This window comes from Eupeodes corollae, chromosome 1 (assembly GCF_945859685.1).
Source record: "Eupeodes corollae chromosome 1, idEupCoro1.1, whole genome shotgun sequence".
NCBI classification, from domain to species: Eukaryota; Metazoa; Arthropoda; class Insecta; order Diptera; family Syrphidae; genus Eupeodes; species Eupeodes corollae.
The window spans coordinates 277,499,076-277,514,502 of record NC_079147.1 but is presented as its reverse complement, the minus strand read 5'-3'; the positions used below and the strand labels follow the sequence as shown (position 1 = coordinate 277,514,502).

The 15,427-nt window shown below is 36.1% G+C and overlaps 1 protein-coding gene across 1 annotated transcript in view; it reads left to right on the top strand.

Annotated features, from left to right (window-relative positions):
• The window catches only part of LOC129950657 (neuropeptide CCHamide-2 receptor-like), a 64,291-nt gene that overhangs the window by 22,347 nt on the left and 26,517 nt on the right, over positions 1 to 15,427 (top strand). The window contains exons 2-3 of the mRNA XM_056062584.1: positions 8,220 to 8,439; positions 8,580 to 8,749. Of these exons, the coding sequence (XP_055918559.1) occupies positions 8,220 to 8,439; positions 8,580 to 8,749 (390 nt within the window). The remainder of the gene's footprint in view (positions 1 to 8,219; positions 8,440 to 8,579; positions 8,750 to 15,427) is intronic.

Here is a 15,427-nt window from a genome sequence, read left to right as displayed (position 1 = left end):
TTCTTAATGTATTTATAGAAAAAAGCAAAACTGAAGCAACTAAAGAAATGTTCCTATCCTCATTGACAGTCTAAAAATACGTTACCTACTCCTAAGAAGCAATTGAACTTAAGTTAAATTACAACAATTTTATTAAACACATAAAACGGAAATGTAAAAGTTCCTTTCTTTATATTAGAAGAAGAAAATCGATTAAACCAATTATCCTGTCTGGTTAGGTTGACGTTAAATTGACAACGATAGACTTAAAACTTCTTGTAAAATGTGCCAAAGAATTCCACTTTTCCAATTTCTTCGTAATCACGATAATTTGAATGAAATCTCTCTTCTAAATACTTCTCAAAAAATAAAAACAAAAACATCATCTTCTTGAGAATTTCTATGTTTGAAGGAGATTATCCTTCAATACGAGTTTTATCCTTTTTTGAGTTTAATTTGATTGCATTTAAGTTTAATTATTGGGATTTACTTTAATTTGAATCAGTCATTTCGATGAAATGAATAAATTGAGCTTTATTTAATTCGAAAGAAACAGAATTCAACTACTGGACTAGGATGCAGGTGTGATTGTACAATGGTATTAATATTTATTGTACCTTTAATTTTATGTTAATCTTTTAAATTTATTTTTCTACAAAAATACTAATTTTTCAATAATGTTCCAAACAAAAATCAATCCAATCAAACAAAAAAATTAAGAGAACAATTATAAAATCTAATAGAATTACGCACTGTCTGCATTTTCTTAAAAGTATGTTTCTTTTTTAATTTCCAAACTTCAAGATTAACTCCTAATTTATGTGATTATTTTAGAAAACTTCGACTTTCGAGAATAAGTTTTTATGTACATATTTATCTATGCAATTTGGCTCGGTTCTGTTTCAATAAAACCAAAAATTACATGGAATCTTGGTAAACCTTTCCTTTAATTCAGCAAATTAAATCATTGTCCCTAGATCATACCCATGCAGGCAATGCAATGCCAACAAACTTCAAAGTCATAAATATGTACACATGTATATTCTTATAAAGAACTAAATGTCTGCGTGAGCTATAACTATATAAAAATTGCAATTGTTTATTATCCTGTAAATATTTAAGGATCAGCATGGCTCAGCTCCAATACCATATCTTTCATAATAATACACATTTATATTGCTAATGGCGATGGCCATGGCTTATGCAAATTTAAGAACATTGACAATAAACAAGAAAAATACAATGATTCACTTTACTTATATGCATACATACATAGATATATATTCATTGCAGCATTCATAGCACAGTATGGTTGCCATTCAGGACATGGGAGACTTTATTAATACTGACACGATAGTTATTTTATTGCTCAAACATAAATAATAAATAATATAAAAGAAGGACTTAATTCTATAATTCTACCCTACGCATGAATACAAAATATTCTTACTTCCTTCAGTTAAAACCCCGACTTATACCCATCCCAAAAAAAGACTACATCCTATATTGACATAGGTGCACAATGTTATAACGAAAAATACTGATGAAAAACAAAATTTTAACAAAAGGCTAAAAGTATTACAGGGGCTTAAGACTTTTGAACAGCTCACTACATTCGACAGGGTTACAGGGTTGTTATACCATACAAAATATTTGTTACGGTAATAATACAGGGCTTACCATAAAAGTTTTTATGTTGACATTCAAGAAGAGTATTTCCCGTTTTGGCATTCTATAAATAGTATAGTAGATAATTCCCAAGAAAACCCATCGACAGTAGCCAGATTTTTGTATTTAAAAATTGGTACAACTGAAAGAAGACCTGTGAGAATAATAATAAAAAAACACAAATAGAATAAAGGTGTGGTGACATACAAATGAATGCAATTGAATGCACTACAATAACCACGCACTTGAACGCGACACCCAGCTGACTGCCTGTCACCTGTCATCTTTTTGACAGAAAAACATGACCGGCCACTAACATCCGTTGAAGAGCTTTTAAATTCTCGTCTTGTTTAGAACTTCGTGGGCTTTGCTCGATCGGCAGATGCAGTGGATGCAATTTAATTTATTTCTAAGTGATCAGTTTTGTAACTAGAAAAATAAATATTATAATTATTTATTAATGAATTTAGTGTTTCATTACATTGTTGACCCTGCGCTTGAAATAATTTTTTTTTAAATAACAAAAATAATTCATATACATCCACTGCCTGCCATTCTTCTTTATATTCGATGTCATTGGAATCGTGTGACGAGGTGTATAAAGAAAATGAGGACCAAGGTTCCAATTGCAGAACTTCTCATACTCTTACGTCATCGGATGAAGGCTCTTTAAATGCAATCAACCACGATGACGTCTGCACGAATTTGCTTCAGCGCTTCCCTACAGTTACTATTATAGTTAGTGCACTCCTAAATCCACAACATGCAGTTCATCATCATCTGGAAAATGTTGGCCCACCAGTTTTCTGCAATACAAGACCGATTCCGCCCAAATATTACATGCAGGCAGAAGAAGAGTTTCAACGCATGGTGAGAGAGGGTATTTGTCGACATTCTGGACTTCGCAATGCCGCCCAAACTCAACAACGCTTCTTCGACTCCATATTCGGTGGCTTAGAATTTGTCTTCACCTACATAGATGACATGCTAATTTCGTCAAGCATTTGGAGGAAATTTTCAAACGTCTCAGCAAAAACGGCATCAGCCTAAATAGAGACAAATGCGAATTCAGTAAGTCATCTATCATATTCCTCGGATATCAAGTAGACGCAAAAGGCATTAGACCATCTCAAGATGCAGTAAAGTCAATGGCAGAATTCCCAAAGCCAAAAAAAAATCACGGAAATCTGGCGTTTTCTCGGTGCTCTAAATTTTTTAGGCTGAGCTTATTACATGCGGCATTGCACCAGGCCCCGCTCTTTAAAATGTCTGGTCACCTTACACCGAAGCAGCTTTTCTTCGCTGTTGCCAGTCGCTCGCCGAAGTCGCCAGGTTGGCACATCCCCTCCCAGACTCCGAATTTCACCTCATGACCGACGCTTCTAACACAGCTTCTTCAAGTCGTCGATGGGAAGTCTACACCCCTTGTTTTTTTTTCCAAGGCTCTGTCAACGCGACAAACGAAGTAAAGCACCTATCGTGAATTAATAGCAATCAAGCTGACAATTGAACACTTTCGGCGTTACATCGAGGGGCGATCTTGCGCTATATTCTTCGATCACAATACTGCAGAGACAACTCTATTTGGAATATATCTCCCATTTCTCCACCGACATCTGTCACGTTAGCGGATCAGGAAAGGCAGCAGCATATGCTCTTTCAATGATCGCAGCCATTGACAGTCCCCTTTGTATAGATTATAACTCGATCGCTAAGGTGCAGAAAACAGACAAGGAGCTAGAAAAGTTAAAATCGGTAAGTCAAAAATTTGTTTTGCTAACTTTGTCGTTCCTGGTAGCGAAACTGAAATAGTCTGTAAAACAATTTCGGGAAGAGCTAGACCGTTCATCCCTAAACCATTCAGGCGAACAGCTTTTAAGAGCGTACAAGACCTCAACCATCCCGGAGTAAGAGCGTCGCGTAAAACAATGCCAGTGCCAGAGTAGAAAAGTGCACTGACATATACAAACCCGCCAATGGGAACATTCGGTACGGCTAACAGACGGAGCACGTGCACATCGATATTGTGGGCCCTTTGTCAACCTGCAGCGGCTTCAGCTATCTGCTCACGTGCATCGATCGAGCGATACGCTGTCGACTCTGAAGCTGATGCATTTCTCGATTCGCTTGCCCTCAACGGTTGACAACAGATCAAGGCCGGCGATTTGAATCTTCCTTGTTTCATTGCTTTTCTCAAATTCTTGGCTGGTGGTGGAGAGCTGGCACCGCTTACTTAAAGCCGCACTAACTGCACACAGATCTGACAATTGGGTGACTTCACTTCCAGTCGTGCTCCTCGGGTTACTGCTCAGCTAATGTTTGGCACCTAACTACGTCTACCAGGAGACTTCTTCGAAGGAGACTCAACTCAAAGATATCCAGTCAGCTTCATCCAAGATTTGAGAGAGACTCTTCAAATGCTCGCACTTATGTACTCCAGCCGTATGTTGAAACCGGTGTTTATCCCGAGAGAAATGAAAACAGCATCCCATGTATACATCCGAAACGACCATGTGCAACGCCCATTGCAACCCGCCTACTCTGGACCGTACGCAGTACTTGAGCGACAACCACATTCATTCAAGGTAGCTTTGCCAAACAAGAAAGTTTATATTTCAATTCACAGACTCAAATCCGCCTATAAAATATCCACATGTGAAGACAAATAATTCCAGTCCACGGTAGACCAATTTTAATCTCAAGAAGCACTATCAACGAAGGCAAGTGTATACGTTTTTGCTCCAGCAAAGGGGGACCCCTGTAGTGACATCCAAATGAATGCAATTGAACGCAATACAATAACCACGCACTTGAACGCGACACCTAGCCTGTCACCAGTCACCTTTTTGACATCCAACATGACCGGCCATTAACATCCGTTGAAGAACTTTTTAGTTCTCTTCTTGTTTGGAACTTCGTGGGCTTTGGTCGATCGGCAGCTGCAGTGGATGCAATTTGATTTATTTTTGAGTGATTAGTTTGGTTACCTACTTGTAAAATAAATAATTTAATTATTTATTATAAAACTAATAAAATTAGTATTGCATTACAAAGGTTTGTGAAAATTAACTTCATCAAAACAAAAACTATAACTAATAAAATGAACAATTTTTTAAGAAAAAATAGTAAAGAAACATCTGGAAATTGATATTCTATAAAATAAGTTCATTTAACAATAGCAGCTTCGGAATAAAAAATAAACTTAAAGACGGGGGTTTGTTCGTAGACTACTACATTACCATGTGGTGAAGAAGCTCGACGCAATTCTTTATATACCTGAATCGAGTTGAAATGAGCTTGATTCCCCGCGGCGAATGGAGTCAACATTTGTGAAGAAAAACCTGTGTGGAGGAGTTGGTTTTACAGATAATGCATTATAGTCTGTTTATTTGCATGTTTGTGTACAAAAAATAAAGTTTTGTTTTAATCCAATTAAAAAAAAATGCGTATGGAGTTGGTAGCATATTCGTATATGGTGCTGAACTAATCAGTTCTTCAATGCTTAACACGAATCAAACTATCTCACTTGCACTACATAAGAAACATCGAAACACCATTTGAATTTTAGAAAGTGCTGTCATGCTTTTTTTGTTATTTTTAAATGTTCTTGTTAGGTATAAACACCAAAAAGATTTATTTAATCTTAACTGAGATAAACCTTTGATGAAAGCATAGCAAAACTTAACTATCTTGTCTATTGTTTTCTCTTGCAAAATAAGCCCAGTAAGTTCATTTTCATTAAGAAAGCTAAATATTATTGATTTATTTCTTCACCAATGAAAAACACATGATTCCAAATGCAAAACTACTTAACGAACACAGGCATCGAGATACAAATGCAATATCAATCGTACCAACATTTGAGAACGAAATCACGTAAGATCCATTGGAGTCTCAAATAAATGTTAAAAAATGTGTTTCCAACAAAACACGGGTATTTTCTTATGAGAAATTAATTGATGTTTATTTCATGTTAGGAGGAAAGTACATCATTAACAATAGAAATATCTTTAACAAACAAATGCTCTTGAAATTATCCATGGCTTCTTCCCTCATTTGCGGCATTTACTTAAACCAATGTGAGACATTCTGGTAGCTTGAATGCAGTTCACACATCTTGATATCCAGAAGGGGACATGAGAATCTCCTGATCAATCAACTTGCAACTAGTAAGACCAAATTGCGATTGACACACGACACTTCTCCAGTATACAGGATGTCCAAACATTAACGAAGCCAAAATTGATTCGGATAACTATCTCGTTGTGTCCAATGTAAGGCTACTGGTTTTCCGATCCAAGCCAAAACAGTGAAGTATTGTGAAAAGATTCGACTTAAGGTGGCTACAATCACAAGAGACTGCAATATCCTTTTCCGATCGAGGCTCAACCAAACCGAACTTTATATCGAGAATTAAGTCCAACAAGGCTGCTGGAGCTAATTTCATCACTGACAAATTGTTGAAAGCAGCAGACGATGACTTGACTTGACCAAATCATCTGCAAAATATTATTGGACGAAAGCATTCCCAATGAATGGAATTTCAGCTTAGTTTGCCAATATTAAAGAAGGGAGACCCTTTGCATTGCGTAAGATCCTTTCTGCGGTGTTATGTGAACGTCTGAAGCCGCTAAAAGGTCCTTATCAATGTGGATTCAGACCAGGAAATTGCACCATTGACCAAATATTTACATTACGGCAGATCTTGAAAAAAAAAACCAAGGAGTTTCAAATCCATACGCACCATCTCTTTATCGATTTTAAAGCCGCGTAAGACAACATCTATTGGAAACAGTTTAAGAGAGAAATTTGTAGTTTTGGCATCCCTGTCAAACTTATCCGTTTCTGCAGAATGTTGATATAGAATACACGCTGCTCTATCAAATGCTTTTGACAAGGCAATGCACGGTTACGGTTTTTTCAACATCGTTCTGGAAAGAATTGCTCTACCGTCCATAGAATAGGCACAATCTTCTAAAGGTCCGTTTAATAACTCAATTTATTGACATAATTGGAAGTTTAGAGCATGATGTCATTAGACTTTTTTGAGCTTTGCAAACAAGATGGATTTAGTGAACAATGAGAGCCAAGGCCAAGAATATGCTTTCATTAAAGAAGTCTTGGACAAAAGTTTCACCATGGACAGCTATAATTCTGAGTTTGTTAAGGACATTGTCTACCCAGTCACCGCTATATATTCAGAAGGTAATTCCAGCACTAAATACGACCGAAAATAAATCTTGCATTTAAATGCTTCTTTGGAATTAGAAAGCAATTGAGAACAGTAAAGTCCTCATCTAAAGACACCCTCTATAAGACACCCATCAACACGGTTCTCAATTATAGTGCTGAGCCTTGTACCTTGTAAAGGCAAGATGAGAAGATCTTAAATTGCTTCGAGTGGAGGAGAAGATACAACGATGAACTGCATGGGCTGTACAGTGACACTGTTCTGTTTAAAAGGATAAAAGTCTTAGGTGGCTGATTAATGTAGAATAAATGGACATAAAGCCACCAGCCCGAAAGATCTTCGAATCCAATCTCAAGAAACGATGCAGTAGAGGAAGACCGAGATTTATAGGACATCAACCAACTTGGCGTGCGAGATTGAAGGCAGCTAGCTAAGGTCCGAGCTGGATACGCATGTTATTTAAATACCAGATATTTCCCGGACTATCACGCCCATAAGTACGTTGAATTCAAATACTATTACGTGTCAAACTTTTCAAAATATAAGCAAAAACTTGGAAATTTTGAAAACGGTTGAATAAAGTGTTCGTAAATTTTGATTTAAATGGCCCTTATTTGATTTTTTAAACTCAATTGGATCCCTCGGAGATGCCATTTGATCCTTTTGATTTATTTTTTAACAACAATCCGAAAAGATTCACGGACTTAATGCCAGTATCATCTAAATAAACCTTAAGTTAGATACAAAAAGTTCTTTGAAAATGAGATTGACAAAATTCGAAATGCAAGTGACAGTTTCGAAAAACGCTGTTGGCCTATATAACAATACTGCTCGCATGTTGAAGCTTCACCGCCGTAATGTCTTTATACCTTTAACGAAGCACCCCGATTATAACTACCCTCCATATTTTCAAAGTAGGATTCTCATCATAATATAGAAACCCAAAGGCTATTAGGTGGAAAAGTGAGCATTTTATTTTTAAAGCAAAACCTCTTTGTTTTTCATAACATACTGAATCATGGTCCGTTGACGGAAATTAAAATCCGAATGTACAAAAAAAATGCCTGACAGCTATTACGTTGCAATGACAGCAATGATAGACGGTGGACGTTCGTATAGTCGTCATCGTCCTCTTCGAGTTGAGAAAAGCAAAACCAAAAAAAAATATAAGCTCTACTAAGCTAAATCACAACCGAAAGGCTTTAAAACTTTCAACAATAAACACATTGTGTATGAGCATGTCCTTACGCAGGACGGAGTACTTTTTAAATAAGACTATTATTAATAACTATAGTGTATGCATTTAATATCTACCATCTTAAAATATATGCAAAATATGCATAACTAACTTCTTGTTCATTTCTTTTTTGATTGCTTGCAGATACATTTTATCATTGGCACTAGCAGACCTTCTGGTAATTATAATTTGTGTACCTTTGGCCTCTGTGCCATACGTACTCGATTCATGGCCATGGGGTGCAACGTTGTGCCGGGTCACCGAATGTGCTAAGGATATTTCGATCGGAGTGTCAGTGTTTACGTTAACAGCTTTATCTGGTGAAAGGTACTGTGCCATTGTGAATCCACTGAGAAAATTACAGGTACGTTGTTTATATGCACATACGAGTCCTGTTTGTACTCAATTCAAGGATGATGATGGATTATATTTGCATTTTTGTTTTTTCATTTTCTCTCTCCCTTTTTTGTTGTTGTTTGTTTTCAATTCAAAAATACAACACAGACTCGTCCTTTGACGGTTTTAACTGCCACATTGATATGGATGTTGGCGATATTGTGTGCTACACCGGCGGCATTAATTTCGGACACGCAGGATGTGCAACTACCGAAGAATTTGACAATAACTTATTGCTCACCATTTGGACACTATCCAAATCATTCTCCATATGCAAAGTGAGTATATCTATAAATGTTGAGTTTTTTAAAAGTACTTAGTTAAAATTTGCTTGAATTTAAGATATTTTGAAATTTTTACAAGCGTTGGTGTAAAATTCCATTGAAACATTTATTTATAGAATTCGACGTTCTTTTTGATTCTCATTCAATCAATCTCCCAATTTCTATAATTCACGGCTACACACATTTCGTTGGAAACAACTGTCATTACTATCTCTCATTCAAAATTGATTCTGAGTTGGTTTCACGATACCGAAGTCGAAGGATACAAGTTGATTTTCCTAATAAGTCGATTAAGAATAATTCATGGAAACATTTGAGGCGTCAAGCACTTGCTTAAACCATTTATTTGTTAAAGTTATGATGTTAAAAGTTTTAACATATTCCTCATGAAAAATAAATTTCTTCATAAACAAATTAAAGGATGATCATAACGATTCTCGGAAAAAAATTGAAAAAATTGATTTTTATTTTGTAAAACACCTATTTTAAAGACATGTCAAATATATAAATTTAAAAAGGACACAAGTTTACGTAATTTGATTTTTATTAAAATGTCATGTTGGTTTAAGACCAAAAATTCATTGAAAATACGACGGAAGGGATGGCTTTTATTTCGGGAAATAAATAGTAATTCATTTATCAGAAAGTTTGGGTTAAGATAATTAAATGCTTTTAAAACTTAACCTCTAGTGCCCGCGATTTTTATTGTTTTTCGAAAGAAAACATTGATATTATTAAACACCATTTAATTTTGTTGGCTGCCGCAATGTTATTTATTGTATTCTGTATTTTAATTTATCTAACTGAGCATGAATGTGTGCATTCATTCAAAGACGCTGTGAAAATTCACAACAAACATGGCTGCAATTTCGAAAAGTTGTACAAAGAACAATCTCAGAACAAAATAGTAATGTTAAGAATCAAATCTGAATTTAAAAAAACAGTGATGTGGACAATGAAATTTATTTTCAACAAAACGAGGCTACGCGTCACAAAAGTATCAAAACAATCGAAATTTCCCAAAAAAGTTTTCACGATTTCCATCAATTTAATACCTAAAAGATGAAATTTGAGAAGCTATCGAAGACTTGCAGCCATGTTCTAATGTATTTCCTCAGTTTTCTTGAATGCTTTTGAGTGTAAAAATTTTCATTGATTTTATGGTACACCAAGCCTAAGAAATTCTTGGTATGGTACGAAAGAAGACAAAGGAATTTTCTGATCCTTATACGCACTCAAATGCCTTTTCTCAGCCTTCTTAAAATATAATCTGGAGTATTGTAGTGTCTTTTGGAGTCTGTTTTGCAACAGTCATATCTTACGAATGGAAAGACTATAGACATTTTCACGTTTTTAATAAGTTGAATTGGAGTATTTGTAGACCTCTATATTTTTTTTGGTATTTAAACGCTTTTCCAATAATGACTGTTAACGATATCTTAAGCGATCAAATAAATTCTTATTTTTTACCGTATTGTTCCTTATTTTTTCTGCATAAAGTCAACGTATTCTTTTCTAAATACATGGTGCATTTCTAGAAGTAATAACGTTAAAGAAACATTCAAACCCAATTTAATAAAAGTGACAAATAATGTTTTACACTTGATATTTTTAACTCTTTTCAAGACATAAGTTTAGAAAAAATTAAATCATTTTTTGCTAAATAATCGACCTAAAATTCATATTAAAATTTGTAGAAAAATAAAACTAAAAGCAATAATACCTTATTAGTGGAGCTACAGTCCTGTGTGAACAAGGGCCTCATCCAACAAACTTTTCGATCTAGTTCGGTGCCAAGCTAGATGTCTTTAGATGCGCATTCCAAGTTTGGTATGGTCACTTTTCACTTTTGCTAGCCACCTGATCCGCAGTCTTCGATATTGCGAAACCTATATACGTCCGAAACTTGAATATAACTCTCATCTCTGGGCTGGTGCTCCAATAACTTACTTAAGCCTCTTGGAGAGTATTAAAAAAATAGCTTTTAAAATGATTGGCGACATTAACATCATCAACTCGCTTACGTCATTCAAACATCGACACAAGGTTTTTTGTCTCACCATTTTGTACCGTTATTTTAACGGACTATGCTCTAGTAAAATAACCAGTTGCATTCTTCCCCATAAACAATTTATCCGTAATACCCACGCTTCTTAGAATGCTCATTAGTTTACTCTTGAGCCCAACTTCATCCGTACTATGAACTACAGAGATTCATTTTTAGCCGTACTACGCGAATGTGGAACGCAATTTTCAGTTGGATGAGGTCACTTTCCACTTGTGCGAGCCACCATATCTGCGGTCTTCCTCTACTGCGCTGTCCTATGCTTGTGGATTCGAAGACTTTCCAGGCCGGAGCATTGGTTTCCCTTTGTGACCCAGCCATCTTAGTCGGTGGACATTTACCCTTCTGGCTAAGTCTACGTCGCTGTACAGCCCGTACAGCTCGTCGTTCCATCTTCTCCTCCACTCCTCTTCGATGCATACAGCATACGGGACCGTAGATCACACGAAGAACTTTTCTCTCGAACCAACCTAAGGTGCTTTAATCCGCTTTTGTCATAGTCCATGCTTCTGCACCGTATAACAGGACGGGGATGATAAGGGTCTTATATGCTACACTTTGGTCCCTCGAGAGAGGACTTTACCACTCAATTGCTTTCTTAGTCCAAAGAAACAGCGGCTAGCAAGAGTTATTCTGCGTTTGATCTCAGCGCTGGAGTTGTTTTCTGCTATTGTTTTAAGCAGGATGTAAAAAAAATCACATGGAAGCGCATCACCTTGTCTAAAGCCTTTTTTGACATCTAAAGGTTCTGTTAAGTTGTTTCCAACCTTTATGGAGCAGCGTGAATTCTCCATGGTCATCCTGCACAAACGGTCGAGTTTGGCAGGGATTCCAAAACTAGACATGGCTCTATACAGCTCGTCCCTGTAGATGCTGTCATATGCGGCCTTTAAATCGATGAAAAGATGGTGGGTGTCAATTTGGTGTTCTTGGGTTTTTTCCATTATTTTGAATATTTGATCAACTGTGACCTTCCTGGTCTAAAACCACACTGATAAAGACCTATCAGGTTGTTGACAAAGGGCGTTCACATATAACGGCAGAGAAGATTTTACAGGAGATGTTAAATAGACTGATTCCTCTATAGTTGGGGCAGCTTAGAGGGTTTCCTTTTTTCAGGATCGGCCAAACAATACTGAGGTTCCATTCAATCATAGGGCATGCTTTCTTCCGACCATATCTTACAGATAATTTGGTGCATGCTCCTAACCAACTTATCTCCAGCTGCTTTAAAGAGCTCGGCATTCAAGCCATCCGCTCCAGCGGCTTTATTAGACTTCAGCTTAGATATGGCAATCTTTACTTGGTCTAAGTCGGGAGGACGGAATTGTTGGCTTTCTATGTTGAATGGATCATCATCGGTTCGTCGTCACCGTTATACAGTCTGCAGAAGCGGTCCTTCCATATCCTCAGCATTGACTGCGGTTCCACTATGATGTTTCCCCTTTCGTCCTGCCAACCTTCGGTTCTAGGTTTATGCACTTGTGAATTTCGTTTCATCTGCTTATAAAACGTTCAAACTTCATTTCTGCTTTTGGTAACAAGTGACTTGGCCTGAAAAGAATTGCGTGATCTCTTGCGATTGTAGCTGTTTAGTTGTATCAGAGAAATCACTAACAAAAATTATTAAAAATGTGTTTTTATTCAAATATCTTGTTAAGAAAAAACGATGTTGATTTCAAACTAATTTCACCTTAAGTTCTAAAAAACTTGGATTCACAGTTTTTTCCTACAAGTTCTAGCAAAAATAAATGTATAAATATCATTATTCATATACCTTAATAGCTGGATCTTGAATTTTTAACTTCACACACTTTTCACACCTTAATGGACGACTATTTTGCTTAGTACAAAGAATATTATTTAAAAATTTTTAAAAGCACCAATTTGAAGTTATCAGTGTGGGTCACAAACAGCCTCTTAAGAATATCATTGACCATCCTTTTAAATTTTGAGAACCCTCCAAAAACTGAAAAAAATGGAAGTTTTTATGAAGAGCTGAAAACAGCTTAAATAGCGTCATCTGAGGTTCTGAATTGAACAAACATTTCGTGAACTTATCCATTGCGAAAAAGTCATAAGCTTTAAGGTCTTTCATATCTTTCGTATCGACTTCAGGCTATCAAACTTGAAATTGTTTATTTTTCAAGCAAAATTTTCATGTTAAACAATTAAATTAAGGACAACCTTAATGTATTTTTTTTGTTTTGAAGAATTTAAATATTTGCATCCATGACAAAAAATATCTCCATTCTGAAAAATGTCCGAATAGTGTTTGTTGTATCCTCAATGCATAAGCTTTTGTTTAATTTCTATGAAATATATCAAATTAAAGTCAAATTGAAATTTTAAACCATGGGTCCTGTGAAACATGGAAGTGATACCTACAATAAAACAAAAAAACATCATTTATCAATTTTAATACCAATTCTGTAATATATCCCTTCACAAACATGCCTTACGGGCTTTCAAAAGTCTATTTTCAAATGCACCTACACACTAGACTGATTCAAAAATACATTAAAATTCTTCAATTTTCGATTTCTGTATGTTGATAAAACTGACAACTTTTTTTAGGGATTATACTCTTAGTAAGGATTTTAGGAAAACATGATTGTTTTCTTGCATTTTTTCCCATCTCGTTTCAAACAAATTGCAATTCCTCTGATAACGTTGCATTTCATTAAATGACAAAAGAATGATTGATTGATGGTGACTATAAGAATAATTTTATCACTCCAATAAGTACGCACCTGCAATGTAAATAAATATATTAAATTTAACCTATACACGTTTTCAGACTCATAAGAAATGTTAAAAGATTTCGAATTTTTTTAAGTTGCAAAACTTATAATTTTCAACAAAATTATACCTCGTTATGATGGGATGAATATTGTTTATTTATTTGTCAGTTGCTTATCACTGAAGGATAATATGTCTAGTCATTTTTGATCCGTTTTATACATTTTGTATAATAAACTATTTATTACTCATGAATAAGAAAACTATTTAAATAAAATAGTTTGTTCCAGATTATAAGCAACATATTTCGTTAAAATGTGTAACAATAATAATAAGAACATTTTATTTTAAAAAAACATTTACACAATAACAATAAAGAAGATTCTTCAAATAGATATAAAGGGTGATTTTTTTGAGATTAGGATTTTCATGCATTAGTATTTGACAGATCACGCGGGATTTCAGACATGGTGTAAAAGAGAATGATGCTCAGTATGCTTTGACATTTCATAATAATTAGTCTTACTAACGAGCGACGCTTGCAAATCATTGAATTTTATTACCAAAATCAGTGTTCGGTTCGAAATGTGTTTCGCGCTTTACGTCCGATTTATGGTCTACATAATCGACCAAGTGAGCAAACAATTAATGCGATTGTGACTAAGTTTCGCACTCAGTTTACATTATTGGACATTAAACCAACCACACGAATGCGTACAGTGCGTACAGAAGAGAATATTGCGTCTGTTTCTGAGAGTGTTGCTGAAGACCGTGAAATGTCGATTCGTCGCCGTTCGCAGCAATTGGGTTTGTGTTATTCGACCACATGGAAGATTTTACGCAAAGATCTTGGTGTAAAACCGTATAAAATACAGCTCGTGCAAGAACTGAAGCCGAACGATCTGCCACAACGTCGAATTTTCAGTGAATGGGCCCTAGAAAAGTTGGCAGAAAATCCGCTTTTTTATCGACAAATTTTGTTCAGCGATGAGGCTCATTTCTGGCTGAATGGCTACGTAAATAAGCAAAATTGCCGCATTTGGAGTGAAGAGCAACCAGAAGCCGTTCAAGAACTGCCCATGCATCCCGAAAAATGCACTGTTTGGTGTGGTTTGTACGCTGGTGGAATCATTGGACCGTATTTTTTCAAAGATGCTGTTGGACGCAACGTTACGGTGAATGGCGATCGCTATCGTTCAATGAACTGCCCATGCATCCCGAAAAATGCACTGTTTGGTGTGGTTTGTACGCTGGTGGAATCATTGGACCGTATTTTTTCAAAGATGCTGTTGGACGCAACGTTACGGTGAATGGCGATCGCTATCGTTCAATGAACTGCCCATGCATCCCGAAAAATGCACTGTTTGGTGTGGTTTGTACGCTGGTGGAATCATTGGACCGTATTTTTTCAAAGATGCTGTTGGACGCAACGTTACGGTGAATGGCGATCGCTATCGTTCAATGCTAACAAACTTTTTGTTGCCAAAAATGGAAGAACTGAACTTGGTTGACATGTGGTTTCAACAAGATGGCGCTACATGCCACACAGCTCGCGATTCTATGGCCATTTTGAGGGAAAACTTCGGAGAACAATTCATCTCAAGGAATGGACCGGTAAGTTGGCCACCAAGATCATGCGATTTGACGCCTTTAGACTATTTTTTGTGGGGCTACGTCAAGTCTAAAGTCTACACAAATAAGCCAGCAACTATTCCAGCTTTGGAAGACAACATTTCCGAAGAAATTCGGGCTATTCCGGCCGAAATGCTCGAAAAAGTTACCCAAAATTGGACTTTCCGAATGGACCACCTAAGACGCAGCCGCGGTCAACATTTAAATGAAATTATCTTCAAAAAGTAAATATC